The sequence below is a fragment of the Cydia amplana genome, chromosome 2 (assembly GCF_948474715.1).
Source record: "Cydia amplana chromosome 2, ilCydAmpl1.1, whole genome shotgun sequence".
Lineage (NCBI taxonomy): Eukaryota > Metazoa > Arthropoda > Insecta > Lepidoptera > Tortricidae > Cydia > Cydia amplana.
In genome coordinates, this window is record NC_086070.1 from 14,704,999 (window position 1) to 14,727,213 (window position 22,215).

Consider the following 22,215-nt stretch of genomic DNA (forward strand, 5'->3'; position numbering starts at 1 on the left):
GATATCATTATGCGATAAAAGTTACATCAAACATTTTGTACTTAACAAAGTTGTGTATTCTGCCAAGTAGGGGTCGGTTTCAAGGGGAACATACAAGGTTAAAATACTATGCGACAGTGACAGCTCAAGTCATAGATAAAGGAATAACAAGACGCGTAAATTAGTGCACAATATTGTAGCTGAATAGTTGACACCTGAACTACGCGGTTTCTAATAACTAGATTGTCAAAAGTTAGCGCTTGACAACCTAGTAACTGTACAATGTACCTACAGTCAAATAATTTAATTTCCGTACCATTTCGTACCTTGTCAAAGTGACAATTAATATGAAAGTTGCTAATAGGGACCTCACACTATTGTCACTGTGACAAGGTTCGAAATGGTACCTACTGAAATTAAATTCTTTGATCGTACGGGGTCATACAGAGCCATCTACTTCAGCTGTAAAATCGTCCTTGGTCTATGCTCAAGTGTTGGCTGCAGGCGCACTTCAGTCCGGAGATACTTGTCTCGTTCGTCTTCGAAGATCTTCACCATTGCACCCTGTAATCAATAAAAGTGTATATTTAATATTCTTAATGATTGGAGAAGTTATAATAATTGAAGAGGGTCGATATTAGTCTTGTTTACCCTGTATGTTTGTGTAATAAATAATAATTGTTTGTATACAAAAAGGGAGGGACGGACAATTTCGTAGGTGACTTAGGTTTCGTACATGACTAAATATAAAATACATCAGTGTTCAGCGTGGTTTAGCTATATAGTCTGTGCGGAAAGAGAAGAGTCGTAGAATGTATTGGATCCCATACATTTCACGACTCTTCTCTTTCCGCACAGACTTTAATTGTCAAATAAGATATTAAGTACATGGATAATACATATACGTATTGCATTATCTGCTCGATTCGAACTTTAAGATACGTCAATTAATAGATCTATTTAGAAACGATATGGATTGGATGTGTCAGTGTCAAATGTTACGTTTTTGTTGGAAGAAATTAATTGACGTATCTTAAAGTTCGTATCGGGCCGTAAGTTTCGACTTAGTTTCAAAATTATACTACCTATTTGTTCGACATAAGTTTCAAGCAGGTAAGGTAAAATATTTAAAAAATAATCTTTTGGCCCCATCGCGGCTTGCGCAAGCGTTCGGAAACGGGCGTTTCGCCGCGCGCGTTGGTTCAACGACCTATTTCGAACATGCCTTATTTTAAATTGACAGATAATATCTTGATTTATGTTCCGACGGGAAAAAACTTGCGCAATACATTAGGTTATTAGGTACTTGTATTTTAGTGTCTAGTTTGCAATGTTAACGCCAGAGTAAAGACACATTCATAATCGCCTGATACATAACTTGCTTATCACTTCTTGTGCTTATACCTTATACACGACTAGTATAGTCAGCATCAAATAGATAGTATAGATACTGGTAGTAACGGCCAAAGTGGCGAGTTTTAGTTTTAAAATACTGCCGTTTATAATTTAATATTCTTGTTTATTATTCAAAATATCTAATTTGGTTAATGTAATAGCCGTTTAAAATATTTTTACACAATTTTCAATCGTGGCTGAACGCCGGATGTACAATAAGTAGACTAACTAGGTGGGCATGTCTTCAAAACAGTGTAAATTATCATAGTTGACTCAATTAATTATATTTATTTACCCACAGACATAATTTTGTTCATTGGAAAGCATATATAGAAACATGATACTGAAAGTGTTGAAACTATGTTATTATTTTAGGTTACAAACAAGAACGGTCAGAAATAAATAATTTGCGAGAATATAGTAGGTAAATAATTGGTTACAATTAAAACTTGTCTAGCGTCTAGACTTATTTGCGTGATGACACGAGCTTGCCGGTTTTGTGTTCCGTATAGTTTAGTTTTATTACGAATGTCAGAGTAAATTATTTTTAGAGGCAGAGTGAATTATTTTAATAAACTGTTGGACATGATTGTTATATGGAAGTTTGAAAATCATTAAAATCGAGTTAAGGCAAATTGGTACAGCATATATTTATTTTGTATGGAAATAGCGCAAAATTTTGCAAAATATTATTTATTTAATTTGTCAATAAAATTGTTTACCAATTTTGCCGCAGTTACAATCAGCATTCATTAAGTACAGGGTTTTTGGTAACTTCAACCTATTAACAAAAGCAAAAAAAAATATTTTAGTTTTATTTTCTCTGGCAAAAATATAATAATTGCCCAAAATATTCGTGATAAAACCAGCGCCATCTTACACCCAGTAGTCAGCTATCCCTGGTTCACTGTACGCTAATAGCACTGCCGAGCGGAACGAACACACCGAGATACAGTTAATACGGTGCCGGAGTAATTCCCCAAATAAATGCAAATCTAATTAGCCATTAAACGACTGGATTGTTTGTTGTTTCGCACACGTTTGCCGATTCGGTTGTCTGCGCAGATTTGCATTTTATTTTAAATTGCGTGACTGTGATTTTCAATACGATATGACACGTTTCTAGCGCGCTTAACTCTTCCTAGTTATTTCACTGTCACTGCTACTCGTAATTACTTTTTGACCTGCTCATATATCACGGTTAGAAAAATCGTTTTGTTTTATTTATTATATTTCATTACAACTAGAAAAAGTTATAGACCATGTTTATGACCGTTTGCTTAATGTACATACAACTTGTATAATAGTATATACATATAAGTAAGGTAATTATTCTATAAACAGGTATCATAATGTCGCTAAGAAATAAACACACTTATTATTGTAGTTTCTAGATGTTTTTATGTCTTCGTGTCAAATTATTCAAATAGGTCTGCTGTTTAATGTGAATAATGGAGTTATATTATTGATTAATTAGTTAAAACTGTCCTCCTGCAATGCGGTTTTACCTTATTGCTGATTTATACAGCTTGGTTTCATTAGTAGTAGAGAATTATTTCTAGTAGAAATGCTATATTATGGAGGGAAATCTGACACAAGCGTGAGGAAACGAAATTAAAGGTAGATAATCAACTCATACAAACAAGTCTTTTATTTATGGTCTGTAAACGTTAGGCAGGAATTAGGTACATAGGTGTTCTGGAGAGATTACTTAATATACATTTCAGTAATTTAAATATTACTTGCCTTCTTATGTAATACCTACCTATTAATATGAACATATAAATATATTTTATTCTTATGTTCCTATTTAACATTCCAAAACGACAGATAGGATTTAGCTCCTAAACTACGTTCACTTAGAAAACGTTGAGGCAGATATAGCCCATATTGGCCATAACATGGTACTCGTAGAGTAACACCATGGGTCCATTATTCGAACGGTATTAGTCTAATATTATTAGTGTGTTGTCATGGCAACCCATACGATTTGACAGTTCGTAGACTAATAATATTAGTCTAATACCGTTTAAGAAAAGGGCCCCTGACCTGTCACTTCACACTCTCTTGTCACTGACGAGTCGAACAGTTCCCACAAAATAATCATATACAAGATGTAGTGCATAATTGTTTTCCTTCGTAATTTCATGGAAACATTTGTATTTGTCATGCTGCTTAAATCAACCTCAGTACTTTTTGTACTGAGACTGACTGAAATAGCAAGACACGTTCGTACGTTTCCGTGAAAATACGAAGGGAAATCATTATGCACTACACCTGTACCTACATATAAGTTGGATTGACTCAAATATGACAGTGATTCAACTTCAACTTCAACTTCAACATTTATTCAGCAAATAGGCCACAAGGGCACTTTTACACGTCAACATTGAATTTACATACAAGCAAAATAATAATAATTATACATCAACAATTATTAAATACAACTACAACTACCAAATCAAACTAACGTAATACAATTACTTAGAGATGTATAAGGTCTCTTAATGTCGAATTACATAAAAAAACTATAATAATAATATTAAAATAAAAACAAAACAGATACATGGCAAAAAAATCTAAACTTATTTAGAGGTGTAAATGTCTCTAAGTGTCAGAACTAAAAAATAACATAGTTTATCAAATTATCCTTAGAGATGTATAGGGTCTCCAAGAGTCACAATCCTGTATGATTAACACATTACGAGAAAAAAAAAACATACGAGAACCGAATGAGGCGTCTCACTGCAATTAAATTAAAAAATAAAGTTACTAAATATATTCGTGTTAGCTTAAACAGACCCGTCTCCACAAACAGCACCCGTTCACGAGTACGACGCGTATCTCAGCCATCGCCTCCCTCAACCTTCATTCGGGAAAGTGGCGACCCGATCAACGACGCCACCGTAAGCAAAGACTTTTAAGCGAGCATGACATGTTCAAGCTACCGGCCTATATTAATATTAAAATAGTGATAACACTTAGCTGTGAGACACAGCATTTTGTGCTCGTATGTTACATAAAAGACGGTATTAAAAAAAACTTAGGATTATATATTTTTGCCATAAACCTAAAACAAATCAGCCGGTCATATCTCATGAATAAGGTAAAAAAGAAGCATAAAAACGATCGGTGGCAAAGCTATTACATTATTCAAACTTTATTTATAGGAGATAGGACGTTGGTCTAAGACCTAGCACAGCTGTGACCGGTTGCCTTACTTCATAACATAAAACTCGCTAACAGCTGAAAAATATTACTTTTTTGCTATCCTTATCTTTTTTTAATCTGCATTACCTACGCTTAAACTTTTTTTTTACAAAAAATGAATTGTGTGTAGCTTTTATTTTTTATGAATTGTCGTTAACTACAAATTGAATACTTTATGCTTAATGGAAGTCGTTTTTTCTAATGAATATATATAAGATATTTTGTAGGTTCGGCTCGTACCAATGAGTTTTTTCGGAACTTGTGTACGAAATATCATTTGATATTTACCATTCGCTTTTCGATGAAGAAAAACACTGTGAGGAAACCAGACTAATTTAAATAAGGCCTAGTTTACCCGCGTCACTTTCGTAAAAACTAGAGTCTTCGCCAGTTCTTGGGATTAGTTACCAAGTGGACCCCAGGCTCTCATGAGCCGTGGCAAAAATGGGAAAACGCGAGGAAGAAGATACACATTTGAATTGATATTGCTGAACTAGTATCTGTGCCTAAGTCTAAACTCGATTCACAAGATTAATAAAATGTCGAATAGACTGGCATCTCAATTTTACTAAGTTTAGCGGTTTGCGACCAACCCATAACGTTACACGATGAAATATACTGTCGTTTGAAAATTATACTCGAGCTCATTATAAACACGGTCATAGAGAAATAAAGACAAGAGTGCTCACTCCATACATCAGTTCAGACTATTAATTTCAGTGTCTACATCTAGCATCGAGTAGCGGAACTATCAGTACTGCTACTTGACAATAGATATAGCACCGACCGGAAAGTCTTATCTCAACAGCATAAGACTTTCCGGTAGGTGCTACATCTATTGTCAAGTAGTAGTACTGATAGTTCCGCTACTCGATGCTAGATGCTAATAGTCTTTTTGGTACTAAAACTGATGTATGGAGTGAGCACTCTATGTATTTTTTTCTCTATGACACGGTATACAATTATATCAATTACATGCAGCAAGGTTCAAGGCATGGACCACATTTAAGTTTTTAGGGTTCTCTAGTCAATGAGGAACCCTTATAATTTCGGTACGCCCGTCTGTTTGTCTATTATACAAACATTTTGTAAGAAATTAGATTTAGTAGGTATACTAACTGGAAACAAAGTAAGAACATACGGTTGTGCACAGTAGCCAATATAAATAAAATAGCCTGATTGATAGTGCGGAGATCGAAATAGATTTCAAAGAAGTACGCTATCTAGGTCCTCCATCTATGTGCTTTTATATAGCGAGCAAAAACGGCCGTGCTAAGCTACTAGTTTTTGCTTGAGCACACTTACATTGCACCCTTAAGGATATTGTAGGAATAAATAGTGGAGAGAGCAGCAACGATGCAAGTCTTAAGGTTATCAAGTTCTTACATTCTAGATACCTATTCAGGTAGGTAGAGTGTTTCCGAGCACTTAAGGTCACGACTTTTCTGTACCTATGTATTATGTACATATTCGAAATTGTAAGACAAAATGACATAATGATTGTAATCACAAAAAAATATATGTGACCGGGATTTGAGCACAGGATCGAGATTTGTAAGCAGTCACTATACTTTACCAACTGTGCTAAAGTGTTTCGGGCTAAGATAAAGTGGCTTTTGTACCATACCTATATACCTGTTTCGAAATTACATAACCACAGATAAGTAAATAAACTATAGCGTCAGATAGTGGCGTGCAACAATTTCGCATTTGCTGCTTTCTATTACGCGATAAGTTAATTGTGGCGAAATGTCCCTAATGGCTGGGCGGGGCTCCCAGGGTGCGCTAACTTTCCAGTGAAACATAATGGGAAATTAAACCAAAGCATATTTTACTTATGTAACTAGTTGTCAGGTAAATCATAGAAGTATCCACCATGCCACATACATAAAGAAAATTAGTCTAAACTTTCCTTATTTAGATTCAGACCTTCAACACAAATTCATAGGGATTTCGCGCATTAGTGTTTCTTTTAGACACGTTTTTTAACACAGAAGTCGTCGTCCTGTACAAGTTGTGGACTGGCAACTGCCTGTGTAAGTTTCTAATCAATGGTAGCGCATAGCAATTATGGATATTATGCTGTTCAGTAACATTATCTATCATAAGTAATAAATATTTACAAACACCCAACGATAAAAAATGGTCCAGACATATTCCAGACACTATCGTTTATTTAATCCGATTAGGTACTTTTAACTTTGACATCACTATTAACAGTGTAGATTGGAATAAAACAAACAACTGACATACGATTGATATTATTTACTGCGGCTGGTGTTTTGATCGCAATATAGATACCTAAATACTTTTCAGTGTAAGACGTATTAGAACAGTAGCATTCGTAAAGCTACGCAGTACCTATTCCGCGATATGAAGTAATTGTGGCATAAATGTCCCTAATGGCGGCGCTCCCCGGCGGCCGCGCCCGCTTTTACACCATCAGATTGCGAGCTTGATATTAAAATAATTTAGCAACGCGACTTTGCTGTGCATGTAAACAACATGTTTTTCATGCACACGAAATTTGACTGACTTAAATAATGTTTACAGTGATCTTAGGTACTAGATAAATACTGTAAAGCTTACAGTATCAATTTATGTTCCGGGAATGAAATTTAAAGGCCGCCCGATACGTTTATTTAAAAGAATTCCCTTACCAAATGAAGTCCCTTAGCAAACCCCAAGTAATAATTATCATGAAGTATCCCCTCCGTGTGCATGTCCTGTAAATAATAATTATTATTAGGAGCCTGTAATGTCCCACTGCTGGGCAAAGGCCTCTCCCCACTTTTTCCAGTCTTCCCGATCCTGTGCAGTCTCTGGCCATTCCTTTAAAAAGGAGTCTAGCTCGTCTCGCCATCGCCGACGTGGTTTGCCAACTCCTCGTTTTGAGCTGGGCTGCCAATAATAATTAAGACTTAATAACAAGCTCCTACCTACATTAATTTAAACGCCAAAGTAGTCGCGTTAAAGTATCCAGCGGTTTAAAAACTAACGGTTCACGTACGGTGCATGTTTTATGCCTCGTAAATATTTGCCGAGGAGAGGACTCTTTTCAGTTTTAACAACTTTTAAATTAAAATATTGCCTATCTTGTTGCGACGGCATTTAATATTGTCAAGATGTCTTTAGTAAACAAATACACAATTTATTTTATGGTACCTATATATATATATACCTAACTTAAATAACATTATTACCTACGACATAAATTTACTAATCCTCGACGTGAGAGTTATTGGTCGGAACTCGAGTATATGATTTGTGTACTATTTATTATTTATAACCAATGAATTTTACTTGAAGACTGCATTTTGATTTTTTTTGTAAAAACATTGACTTTTCTAAAAACGATGCATGTTTTTACAAAATACGCAAGTAGCGGGCCCGTACCAAGTTGAAAAGAACTTAAAGCAGAGCACTCAGAGAACATGCCCTGAACTTAGTTATCGTTGGTGATGTTGATATTGATGAAAACTATTTTCTTATACACATTCATGTAGCTGACCTTCCCTTACCTTAAAGTTGTGAAATACTCACTAGGTACCATGTTACATGTTAAATATTGTCCTTTTAAAATTAACGATTATTGCCTTTAATTTACCCAAACAGTTAACAAGTGTGATAAGACATTTATTCAATGCCTAGGTACGAAAAAAGACAGAAATACCCTTAACAACGTCTATAGTTTTATTTTTAGGCACATAAATTAGATGTTTATTATAAATTTATCACTTACAGATTTATTTCTGGGTGATCTAATAATTCTTACGTAAAAATAAAAAAAATAATATCTTGGACACTCCATGGAATTAGAACATAACTCGGTCCGTCAATCTGTGCTTTTTGGGTATCACGGGTATGAACATGAGCAAATTTTTTTATTCTTCCCCTTGGGGAAATTATACTGATTTCATTTTAATATCTTCTCACTAATGATATGAATATCATGAATGCGAATTCATAATAAATTAGAGTGAGAGAGGCAAAATACATTGAGACTGTATTTTTAATATCTCATACACTATGTTTTATTGTCGCGATAAATATTTATTCTGTAAGTAGATACTTAATACTATATAGGTACTATACATGGGCAATTTTGACCTCCTTACAGGCCAGGTTAAAACTAAACCTGTTGGTACTGGCCAGGAAATACCGTGACATTTAACGGCACCTTGGTCTCAGGCATTGTGTTACGTCTGCATTCGTCATGCGATCCGATTGTGCGTAAAATTACTTCTAAGGCCTTAAATAAGACCGTATCACATATTTAGTTTATAGAGAAGGTAGGCGTAATGTGATTTACGAAGGGTTCCTACGTAGTAATATTGACTGGATCAATCAGGTTACTTTGTATTAACCTGATTGATCCAGTGAATTATTACCTACTATTAAATTACTCCTTTCACTGACACAAGGTCTGAAAAAGATATAAGTTAGTTAATATACTTCTAGATATGTCTCGTCACCGACATGGCCGCTTTTAGACCCGTCAAAATCGATGTTTAATTTCACTGTGATTAATATTAACCGCAGTTTGTAAAGAGGCATATCTTAGTCAAAGCATCCTTAGCTGGAGAATCGTAAAACGTAGGTAATATTAGTACCTATGTATATTTAAATTCAGTAAATGGCAGGCGTCGGTTAAATGTCGCGCAAATGCCAGCGCTTTCGCGATGCACCTTGCGCAGGAGTCGATTGAGAGATTATGGTGTTCGCAGTAGTACGCGTACAATTTGTATGTATCTGTTTGTGGCTTCCTTACCAGACTAAACGATAGTCTATGTAGCTAAGTAGATCATGAAATCAAATGATGAATCACGGGTAAATCGATATTATATAGGGGAGTCAAATATTTCTTTTATCAGCACTTCAATATGACATCATTATATATGCCTATTCGGGCATGATACATACCAGGGATGTTGCGGATGCAGATTTTTTGACATCCGCGGAAGCGGATGCGGATGTGGATATTTAAAGGCTCACATCCGCGGATGCGGATGCGGATGCGGATGTCAAGATTAGGTACTTAGAAAACGTCAAATATTACATTTTTAGTATTTTTTTATTTAAAAAAAACGAAACATTTAGTATTTGAGCAAGAATATAGGTGCGTTATATTTAATAAACAGTAACTTGGCCGACTTTTCTGGATCTAGACGATTTCGTTATAGGTAATGACACTAATGACGAAATTACCTAGCACTTACGCCGCCGCTAAGACGTTCCTGTACCGACTTGTTCGACATCCGCATCCGCATGAGCTCCGCATCGATTTTATGCGGATGCGGATGCAGATGCAGATGCGGATGTTGAAAATAATGCGGAAGTTCCGCGGTTGCGGATGCGGATGCGGATGTTCGCAACATCCCTGATACATATACCTACATGAATGACAAAATATATATATTTTAGCACTTTTTTCAAGGTTGTTAATAAAAATCAACCTTTAAGGTTTCTAGATAAGTTTTTAGGGTTCCGTACCTCAAAAGGAAAAAAACGGAACCCTTATAGGATCACTCGTGCGTCCGTCTGACTGTCTGTTCGACCATTGCCTCCCCCCTTATCTCCGAAACTATACTGGATCTAAAATTTATAAAAAAAAAAACACAAAATAGTTCTTTACCTATGTGCAGTCAAGCGTGAGTCGGACTTAATGCACGGAACCCTTGGAACGCGAGTCCGACTCGCACTTGGCCTGTTTTTGGTAGTACACGTAGTTTTGGAAATAGTCGCTTTGTATGTAAGTCGTCAAATGTGTGTAACGCAGACTCTATTACTCGACTCTACCTTTCAAACCAGTCATACAAAAATTCAAGATATGTACAAACCTCTCATTCAACTATGATAATAATTTGGTATCTACCCCCTATTTTCATTTAATAGCTACTGCAATTGGCCAACCCAGACACGCCCTGGCTACCTAATCCTGAATTAAAGCCTATATGTATTGGACAGTAAGCTTTAAGTTATGCCTCTACGTTTAATGGTTTCCTAGGCCTTGGTAATTGGACGCACTCTCGATTTGAATTATCGACATGAATCCCAATAATTACGACTGTTATATAACTTAGCTCTGATTACAAAGAGGTAAAGCCACGCCAAACGTTAAACTGAGTTGTAAAGCTACAAATCTTACTGAGTTGTCGCTTGTCGCATTGTATGCGTTAGTTGTGTTTAGATTAGGTAGGTGTAGTGTAGATAATCAATTACGTCACAACTACGCAAAATTCAACGATAAAAATTTACGAGTAGGTATAGGTACCTATTTTATAATCGTTATTTATTTGATATAGTTAAGTTATTTTATAATGCTTAAGTGATATTGATGATCAATTCTTTTTTTTTCATACCCTGTATCAAAATGACTGGAGTAAGCATGTGACGGCATAAATAAGCTACGTTTAATGTGTCCGTTACGTTTAACATATATCTACGATTTTTTTAAACGTGTTAGTTAAACTGTTATCTTGTATATTTACGATTTTCTCTGGCTTCGTAATAAATACCTTCTCGTTCGTTCTTCTTTTTTTTTTTAGAGTCTTATTTGTATAGGTACTAGTTTACATGTGTAAGTAGATTTATAATAAATAACTATAAGTTAATTATTTATCTCCCTGGTCCCGCTCCGCTAACGTCCCAGCCACATCCTTATCTGCGAATCGGTCAGTGGCATTTATAGTGATCATGATCTCAAATGAATAGTGTTTGGACACGCAATTATTCGTATGCGTGCGTTATGTGCGCGTGCGCTCTTATAGGTGCCGACGTGCGTGCTGTCACTTGTTTTATTTTAGTGCCATACTTGTTTTATTTTAGTACAATCGATGTTTAAGCTTGTTTCGCAAGTGATCACGCCTAGTCGCGCCTATACGTAAGTATGTTTGTTCTTCCTAGATAGTCCTGAAAGTTGTTATTTTCTGTTACTGTTACACTGCGCTTAAAGGAAATCTAAATAATGTAGGTACTTACCTACCTACATAATATTTTTCTGATGATGTTAATTTCGTTAAGAATACATCATTTCTTGTAGGATTTGGAAAAAAAAGTATTTTTTATCGTTCCAAGTTTGGTAGGGTCAAAAAAGTTGAGATTGAATAGTTGGATAATGTTATTCTACTATTCTTAGATGCTTACAAGTATACTCTATAAAGCAAATGATATTTTTTGTTACCTTAGCCAATCATAACAATGGAATAGTGAAAATAACCACCCATAATATCAATACCAATTTTTTTTGGTGAATAGATTGTGAATTTGTTAGTTGTTAGTTTAGATTAAGATTTAGTAGTAGGCCTTGTTTAGTTTTAAGTGTTATTTAAGTATAGTTAATTTTAATGTAATTTATATATATATGTAATTTATATATATATATATAATTTAATTGTATAGACATTAGTTATAAGAAGCATGTACCGTTTGTGCCCAAATATTGTTTTTTTTTTTTTAATTAGGACCTTTTGTTACATGTAGAAATCGCTGCTTAGTCCATGACCCTTGACGCATGAGCTATATAGCGAAATAAACATTTTTTTAGTCTCCAAATCTATTTGTACATACTTATAATATACAAATATGTTTTATTATTTTTGTTTGTTCCTGGGGAAATCATTCTGAAGTATTATAATAAACGTTGCAACTTGCCATTCTGCAAGTAATCGTGATATGCCACGACATGTGCCATCCTGAGCGTGCAACTCTAATGGCGCTGGGATTGTGACGGCACATAAATTGAGCTATCGACCCCAGCTAGGGCGCGAACTACACAATACGAAAGAAGATCCATGAGATGACCCTACTATACTAGATGTTTAGGTTTGACCTGTCTGCGATATTAAATTATTTATTAACTACAAATACGGCGATTATCCCTTTATCTGTGCTAGGGGATGAGGGTTGAGAGTCCTGGTTTCAAGAGATTGTTTTATTTATTCCCACTTTTATTGCTGACTACCTTTTTTACAAGTCTATCAACTTCTCTCGTAGACCGTACTAATTTCTTATAAAAACATAGTACTTCTCGACTGTCCATCACTTCACATTTTCGGTGACATTACAAAGTCTGCGACATAAAAATCTGTTATCGAAATGTTAGGGTAATTTATATTAAATACGTAATTGTTAAGTTAAATAAAATCAACCTAGACTTACCAAGAAATTACAGATACAACGTCGGTACCCTCTTCTGTGTTCCTAGGGACAACTTGTTTCCGATCTTCTTGTACCCTTCATTTTTACTCCGAACCTTAGGCTTCTCTACTGTCTCTACTGGACAACCTTTCATTTCCCAAACCAGGTTGGTGAGAGATTTAGGCCTGCTAAGTTTCCTTGATCTCTTTTCGGGAAGCTTGGGACCATTTCCCGAGTCCCCGGATGTCCGACCTCCTGAGTGGCTTGAATCTAGGGTGCCATCAAGTTCCATAGCTTGATGAATGTTTGAAAGACTCTTATACCTAATATTAAAGATTGGAGAATCGCCTTTCGTTAATGGTCTGATTGGACTAGCTATAGGACTAGGAGACTCTTTAGTCGGTGAGTTGCTTTTCTGTCTAAAAACCATCCTACTTTTATTATTACTGATACCGTTTTTGATATACAATTTAGGGAGGTTCGGCGCCGGGGCGATGGAACATTTTTCTTTATAAACTGTTATGGGAACTTCTTTTGTGGTTACGGCAGTTTTTCGCGTCCTCTTCTCTGCTTTCGGATTTATAGGTTTTTTGGATGGAATAGTTTCTATTGGTGGTGGCTCGGGTTTAATCTCAGTAATTAAAGGCATGTGGATAGGCGTAGCTGCAGGAGAAGATGGAGCAGTTTCGTGTTTTAGATGTGGTTCATTTGTGTAAGATGCTTTTATGTTCTTAGGAAGAGGAGCGAAGCCTCGTACGTAATCGTAGATCCGATCGATTTCTTCGTTCTCATCAGGAATGCTATTCTCATCTCTGTGGCTACTGTAAATATGGCTATGCCTAGACAAATGTTTATGTTGATTGGCTGTGTCTGAAGATGCACTTCTCCGTAAGAAATAACCAGTTTTAAGTAACGGTGGTGCATGAAGAGGAGTATTCAAAAGCCTTTTAGGATCGCCCAGTTTTCCATCTAATACGTGTATCCTATCAACCACTTCGACTAACAAGCGATTACATTTTTCGACGAGCCTAGAAAATTCCATAAAGTTTTTTATCTGTTCTTCGTTTTTGCATCTCAACATTTTGATTGGTGCAGCTAAAGGCAAAGCTACTAATGCGTTTCCTTCTTTTTGCAACGGTAAGGCGAAAACGTGCTCTTCTTCGAACATAGATAGGAGTCGAATTTCTGGGACAAAATGGTTCGAACTTTTTATACCTCTAGGAGGGGTACCATGCACAAGTCTCACAGTAATAGGCAGTCGTTTTGTCAGTAACGTTTTTGCAGTATGAACTCCACTTATATTTTCTTCCTTGGCAACGGCAGAGAATTTTCCTCTTTGATCCAAGCTGAGAAGAACGACGTCTCCTTTTGAATCCGTACACTTCAAATATTTGTTTTTCCCTAAGTATGTTTCCCCTCTAGGCATGATGACTTCACCTGCTGGTAAATTTCTTGCACCGTCAGCGGTCACGGTTCCATCTAAGTCAGTTTTACCACAAATTACTCTGATAGGTTCCCTGACGAGACAACCATCATCAAGCCTTCTCCTAGCTAGTTCTGCCACAGATTCTATGCCTCTGACTGCCCTCCCTTCCTCGCTAAGTAACTCAAAATAGCCTTTGTATGTCTCTGGGATGGCGATCCGTGGTCCGACACTGACCATACGTCTTCCTTCTTTCAGTTTGATGGCTTGTGCTATTATCTTCTTGCTCTTTCCTGCTGAAACAAGTAAGGCAGTGCTCTGTAGACTAGGGCTTGGCAAAGTGGGCACGCCAAGCCCGCCGTACTGTCCCTTGATGATCTTGGCGACATTGGGCAGCCGGTGTTTAGCGACGTACTCCCGGAGGTAGTTTCCTTCATCGGACCAGCGGGATGCAGCGACTACGACTTGGCCGTCCGTGGCTGCCATCGTGGGCTTTAGTCACATCTGCAAAAAAAGAAATAAAAACAATTAATATCTCCATAATAAACCAGTCCGGTTGTACACAGGGTTCATTCGCCATTTCCTACTACAATCTTGATCATATGACTATTCATGAATACACTACATTTATGGTCTAGTGACCATCAACTTACAGTCCCAGACAAGCGAGAAGATTTAATCACAACGCACACAACTAATTAGGTATTTATAAACCTGGATTCGAACCTAGAACCCTCACGTTCCCGTATCATAACTGAAGAACAACTACATAATTCGCGAAATATTTCATCCTCACTTATACTGGTTGACATGAGCCTAAAAGCGTCATGAATAACAGTACAGTGTTGACCTATGCTCCTACAGTTTTAATAGCTCATCGAATGCAAAATAATATAAACTTTGGCCTTTTTATAACCTATACATAAAAACGTCGACATTCTCCGACTTTCGGATTCCTTTGCAATACAATTAAGACTACTAAACACTGTACTTAGTCTATACATAAATACTGTTAATAATTTTAATACTTGTCTTTACTCATTAATAGGGCTACGGAGTCACACGGAGTTCAGAAATAAGAAGATTAGTTAACACTTTCAGTGCCAAGCGCCCTATTTCCAATATAAACTGAACACATACATGTGCGTTTTAGCAGTGAATGTGTTAAAAACGCTTCAAAGGTAAGAAGCCAGTAGAGGGTATACATACCCCGGTCGCTCGGATAAAAGTTTGGTGCAGCACGCAAAGAGAATACGGAGCAAGGAAACCTGCCATTAATTTAAACCTAATCGGACTATAAACCTTACGTAAACTGAAGAAGGACTTAAACTGGACAAGTTGTTTGTTTCAGGGCCAATTTTCCAGCCAGCAAAAAAGCTTCTTCTCTAAGTTCAAACGCCTGGTATTAGATTTGTGCCTACACTCAACATTTTGATGTCGAAGGACAGCAACATCATAGTTAGCAATTTTCCAGCTAAAATACATTTCGCGTTGTATTGCATTAAATTTTCCTTATAATCGAAAGTCATTAAAACGGGTATATTTTATTTGCCAATGTTGTTCTCGAGTGCTCCATCCCATCAATGTTACGACATGTCTTGTAAACAGTAGTGTTAGTTATAAGCCCCGGCTTGGATTCATTAGGCGGCGAGGCAGTCGTAAAACAGCAATCGCGTTTGCCGGTGTCGAGCTACCGTTACGTCATAAACGCGGAGATGTGGCGCACTGCTGGGTGCCCGTTCGATTCCCGATAATTATGTATAAGAACATGATTTAAACGGAAGCAATTTTACTTGTTTTTACAAGCATTTTTGTACTGATTATGCTTGTGCCGCACGGTGCTGGCTGGTGCTGGCTGGCTGGTTGAATCCCGCCTTAAGACATCTCTTGATAGAGCCTGTTCGGAAAGAGAAGATTCGTGGAATGTATTGGGCCCCATACATTCCACAACTCTTCTCTTTCCGCACAGACTCTAGTCCTGATACTGCGACACTGTTGAAATTGTAATAGCTTCTGAAAGTAGGTACCTCTGTGTTTATTGCCTACATTTTGATTTGTGTTTTATACTCGTAGCTGTTAAGGAAAAAATTATTGTTCTTAGTATAGTAATAAAATGTACTGTATACAGTGTGTAAATCCAATACGGGCGAATATTTAAACGGTGGTTAGCATAGGACCTAAAAAGTATATTGAGATAGATTTTACTTAGAAATGCATTGAAAATTATAACCATACAAAATAATTCGGCCCGCAATGTAATACACCACACACGTTACGGGATACGAGCTTTTTAAAGTAACTGTCAACGCTTGTTGGCAGTTACTATGAAAAGCTCGTATCTCGTAATGTCATTATCATCTTGTTTCTTAATGTTTACAGTACATTGCTGCTCGGTACATGTGGAAAAAATTAATCACGGGGTCATAATTAAGTGTAACTTAAAAAAACATCTTAATTAATGATAAGACGGGTAAATTCTATATCTGGTTTAATTTATTGCCCGTATTTGACTTACACACTGTATAATAAATAAAGTAAAGTCTTAATTTAAGATCAATTTGCTAATAATTGTATTGTTTTTATACCTTTCTCCTAACTAGTGAATAAAGCTCTTGAATTTCCATGTATGGAATAAAAACAAAATAAAAATGTTTTTAAGAGCTCATGAGAGCATGTGGTCTAGATCTCGGTGTATCCGTGCAGCGCATTGGGTGCCATTGTCCGTGTACGTTGACCTTAACTTACGCAACGTATACGGGTCATACGTTTACCATGTGCGGCTGGGTTCCGTACCTACCAGCAGGCGTATTCTATCGAGCTTATCACGGCGATAACAACGGGATAGGCGCTCGTTTGTTAGTTTCGCTCGGTGTCAGAAAATGAGCAAGCAGTGGAGCAGGCAATATAAGAACGGGCAAGATGCTTTCATCTTGTGATTTTTCACGTATAAATATAAACCTAGTGACGTAGCAAAGTTTGAATAAGACAAACTAAACATCATCCTCTCGTAGTCTCGAACCAAACTTATTGTGGCTCAAGATCAATAGAACCTGAAGTGTAAATGGATTGCACTTCAGGTTCTATTGATTCTTAAAATAGCAAATTAGTGTAAGTGGGATCAGAAGAAAGTTCAAGATGGAAAGCTGGAAAGCCTAACTTGCTGCCAAAAACTTAAAAAGCCTGTCTATTATCTCGAGTGTGCTGTTGGGAAAAACCAAAAAAAGTGGCCAAGTGCGAGTAAAGGTTTCCGTATTTAGGGGATTTATGACGTATTAAAAAAAAAACTACTTACTAGATCTCGTTCAAAACCAATTTTCGGTGGAAGTTTGCATGTACATCATATATTTTTTTTTAGTTTTATCATTCTTATTTTAGAAGTTACGGGGGGGGGGGACACACACATTTTACCACTTTGGAAGTGTCTCTCGTGCAAACTATTCAGTTTAGAAAAAAATGATATTAGAACCCTCAATATCATTTTTGAAGACCTATCCATAGATATCCCACACGTATGGGTTTGATGAAAAAAAATCCTTTGAGTTTAAGTTCTAAGTATGGGGAACCCCCAAAATTTATTGTTTTTTTTTCTATTTTTGTGTGAAAATCTTAATGCGGTTCACAGAATACATCTACTTACCAAGTTTCAACAGTATAGTTCTTATAGTTTCGGAAAAAAGTGGCTGTGACATACGGACGGACAGACAGACAGACAGACAGACAGATATGACGAATCCATAAGGGTTCCGTTTTTTGCCATTTGGCTACGGAGCCCTAAAAAAAGGAGAAGAAAAGAGAAAGCATAAGGCTGAAAGAATAGGACAGTTGTTAGGTAGGTATGATTAAAAAACCATGCGAATTCCGTTAATGAGGTAATTCTGATTTAGTTTAGGTCAAGTTTTAAGAGCATGCTACTTGTACGTACAAGAATATCTTGAAATTAAAAAAAAAGTTTTTAAACGCAAAATAAAGTGCTTATCTGTCCTAAAAGTAAATAAGTAAGTCGCTTATTACAGCTGGTAATTAATAAGATAGGTAATGTAATTAAACTGCTGTGTAATAATAGTTTGTCCAGCTTCATATGAGTGTAAATATAGTTTTTCTGGTACATAATTATAAATGGCCTAGTATTTAAAGTAAGTTGTGCGCTTAATAGTTCGCATATGAGGTCGCAAAGTTCCTACTGCACACATTCTAGGCTAATATAAAGATTATAAAGTTTATAACAAAATGTAGCGCGAATGCGTTTAAGGTCCACCTCCTATCGCCATCATCAGATCAGCTCAATGTTTCAGCTCTACATATGTACCTATGCAAAATATTAGCTCAATTGGAAATCGGTAAGTGGGTAAAATTTAGCTTCCAAGATTTGACCCATACACTAACATATTAACATAGTAACAGGGCAAATTAAATAAAAAGCTTGTAATAAAAATACAATATAAACGAGAAAGTATGGCGGTTAATAGCATTATCCTAATCTTTAATAAACCGCACAAATAAACAAAACTCGTATAATTGCAAAGTTTCAACGCAAAACATTTGTAAACATTAGGGTTTGTTTAAAAGCAGTCTCTCTCATCGTTTTTTACTGTTACCAAAACCTTATCGGTTTTATCCAAGATGCTATCACGACTGTATCAAAAAAGCGCACTTTTCAATGAGCACGCCGTGGCCGACTGTACGTCACGACTCGGTCGCACGATTAGAGCTATTGTGCTCGCTAGATAATATTGCGTCTAACTGTACTCGATCGGTTGTAGACAAATAAGGAGCTACGGTTAGGGCCATGAAAACAGTAGAAAGGTACTGAGGCAAAATTAATTTGCTTTATAAAAGGGTCGGCACTCACACACCTGCCGCAGTGGCGATTGGGACTTTTGTGGCTTAATCGTGTCCTTAACTGGGATAGGATCATAGGATGTGTGTACGCAGGCAAGATTTTCTAGATTAGAGACATGTGGCAGTACCGCGTGCCCTTCCTAGCTTCCAAAATTGTTCCTGTCGCTCTACTAATAGGTTGCCACATATCTAATGTGTAACGCGATTGGGGCAATTTGTTTCCGATCCTTTGGGGTCGCGACATCACTAGTAGTATGCCATTCTTAAGACTGATGTTTTAGCGAGACGTTCGCAGACGCGGATGAAGGCTAGTGTGTATATAAATCCCAAAATTACTCCAACTGTCGCACGCCCGATATTGACCTCGTTAAATTGTTAGTTTTACGAGTAATGCTTGGCTGTAACATAAAGTATCTATTTTGCTGGTAGCTATAGCTAATAAATATAAACACAATAAACGGTGTTCCCGCTCCCGCTCCGCGTATGGCACTGCTTGATCTGTGGCCCAGAACTGTGACGAGCCGCTAAGCCAGGGTTCCCATGCCATCAGATTTATGGCCGCTTGATTTGTCCAGGACTAGACCAATTTGGCAGCCCTATTTACGATTCTGCGGGGAAAAATGATATCGGTACTGGTTGCAGTAACTTTGTTTTTACATGGAAACAGAACCAGCGAGATACTACTTGTTTTTGTGGAATAAGTGTGTTTTTAAACATTTTATTACATTAAATGTGCTATTTTTGTTTATTTGTAATAGTGGAAATTTAATACTAAGTAAATATTATGACGTTATACATTAAAAAAAGTTTTACTTAGTTTTACATTGTCGCTGAAAGTGGTTGGGTGCGACGGCACTAAAAGTGAGATGCGAAATACCACAAGTGGACGCGACATAATGTTTAGAAATAATCCAAATCATTTATGTAAAATTAACTCGTGTACTTGTGAAGTTTAGCAACATTTCGCCGCTCAGCCTGACAATGTAGCATCATAATAAATCGATTGCATATGCCGGGCTAACTGGCCTTAACGGTCCAACCGGTCGTCTCTTCCTGTCCAGAAAAAACCGACGCGATTCCCTTCCCAGCGGCTCCAACACTTACTACTAACAGCGAGTTCATTTTGTACCATATTTTGTATTCATTTGTTAAGGCCCTCTCTTACTAAAAAACTTTAATTTCAATTTCCTTTTCTTGGTTATTTCCCTTTCTTTTGTTTTTATATTTTAGGTACTTATATAATTTTATTTTCTGTGTTTGTGTTTTTACGAATATATTTATTTACGATACAAGTGCGGAAAAGAGGAAATTCGAAACGAGTGGCGTAAGATAAATCAAAACACGACCGTAGGGAGTGTTTTAAATCGACACGAGTTGCGAATTACCTATTCGCACGTGTATCGTACAACGTTTTACAGTACATATGGCACTTTAAACTTTCGACATACGCACGGATAGTGCTATTTCCCGCACTAGTTCGGGAAAGTAGCACCATATGTACTGTAAAAGTAATTTATAATTGACAACTAGCATAACTCAATCCCCTTGCCCAGATTATTAATAGTAGGTAAGTACAACATAAAATTAAATGACGTTACTTAAATGAGCTGCAGAGTTTGTTAAAGAAATACATGCGTAAGCTTTTCAAATATGTACTTATTAGGCTATTGTGGATTCAGTGAATCCACTGTTTCAGTATACAAGCTTTAGCTATAATGCGACGCAAGTTGACTTTGCTACATGTAGCTGGACCAAAATAAAGTAATGAAGGTGTACGGTAAATTAATATGCAGCGGCCAATTATACCGGCCTGCCTGCTGGCGTTACGCGCCGCTCCCACGAATATACATTTTTATACCAGGATTAACTACATATAATAATATCGAGGGAATCGGGATAAAAAAAGAATAAATTAAGGAACAGGAGCGCTAGTCAAGTTTCTTAATGACAGTTTTAAACGTTGCATATTTTATAACCACTTTTACGAAAATGGCATCGACTTCAAACGAATGAGTTTGCTAGCGCATATAAAACGGAATAATAGTTTATTCTTTTTGAAGTCGGTTTTACTTTTTTTAAGGTTATATTTTTTATTTAACAGTAGATGAATTATACAGCATTAAGCATAGCTGCTAGTCGCAAATGCGCTGTAAAATTAAAGAATTAATATAAATTAAATAACTACCTATTAAAAATTATGTATTTCATAGTTTAGTACAATACAGTATGACTTAAAACTTTATGGGAAACAATAGAGACCCGTAATGCGTTTTGTGTGCCCTGAGCTTTGAATCGTCGAAATAAAAATTAACTTACTGCAATGATGAAAGTAAAACATCATGCAACCACCCTTACAATAGAGTTACTTAATTTAAAATAGGTAAGACCGAGTTGAAGAGAGGGAGAGTTGGAGAGAGATTAAGAGAGGGGTAGGTTGAAGCAACGTCAATTTTGAGTTATTGAGGTGGAATAAACGATACTTAGCCTCGTACCACCTCATGATGGTCCCTCAATATGCATTCTTGCCTCAAGACGATTATAAATACAGCAAAATTGTTTTTTCAACTTATTTCTGTTTTAACTCACCTCGGTCTCCTGAGTCTCATCTAATGAATATTAGTAGGTATATTTTCTAACTTTATTAACTTAAAGATTCAAATCGTCGGTCTTCGTTCTTTTTTTTTACGCTAAGAATACTTTTTTGTAGTTATCTAATACTGTGCAATTACTCTATAATCGATGTAAGCATCTATCTACTCGTAAATTGACAACTCGTAGCATTCTTAGAAAAACTGTGCATCAAGTTATAAACAAGTTACTAATTTCCGTATCTTTTTCGTACATTTGATTAATTTTATTCGCATATTAGTAAACCTCCGTTTTATGTTGCAACTGAGTTGATTCTGATTAAGGGGACGGTATATGACGTTTTCGATTTAGACCTCACTTTGTGCAATCAATTTGTTCAATGAATGATTAATAACTGCATTAAATTATACGCAAATCTGTTCACGAAGAAGCCGTGTACCGGCTCTTCACGCCATATTTTTTTTTATTTCCTGTAATTCTCTACAAATCGACACTAAAAGTGTCCAAAAATCAAAATATGGAGTTCCGTTTGAGCAAGACGCATTACAGTTTTGTCTTTGACAGTAATTGAGTTGTTGTGGGATTTTGAAGGCTAGATAACTAAACTACCAGATTATTATCTACTTATATTTTTACTCACA

The 22,215-nt window shown here is 36.4% G+C and overlaps 1 protein-coding gene across 1 annotated transcript in view; it reads right to left on the minus strand.

Annotated features, from left to right (window-relative positions):
- Positions 1-384: 384 nt before the first annotated feature.
- LOC134658170 (uncharacterized) overlaps positions 385-22,215 on the minus strand; it is a 126,816-nt gene continuing 104,985 nt past the window's right edge. Inside the window, exons 5-6 of the mRNA XM_063513782.1 lie at positions 12,745-14,650; positions 385-543 (exon numbers count right to left, since the gene is read on the minus strand). Of these exons, the coding sequence (XP_063369852.1) occupies positions 12,752-14,632 (1,881 nt within the window). The 5' untranslated portion in view covers positions 14,633-14,650 and the 3' untranslated portion in view covers positions 385-543; positions 12,745-12,751. The remainder of the gene's footprint in view (positions 544-12,744; positions 14,651-22,215) is intronic.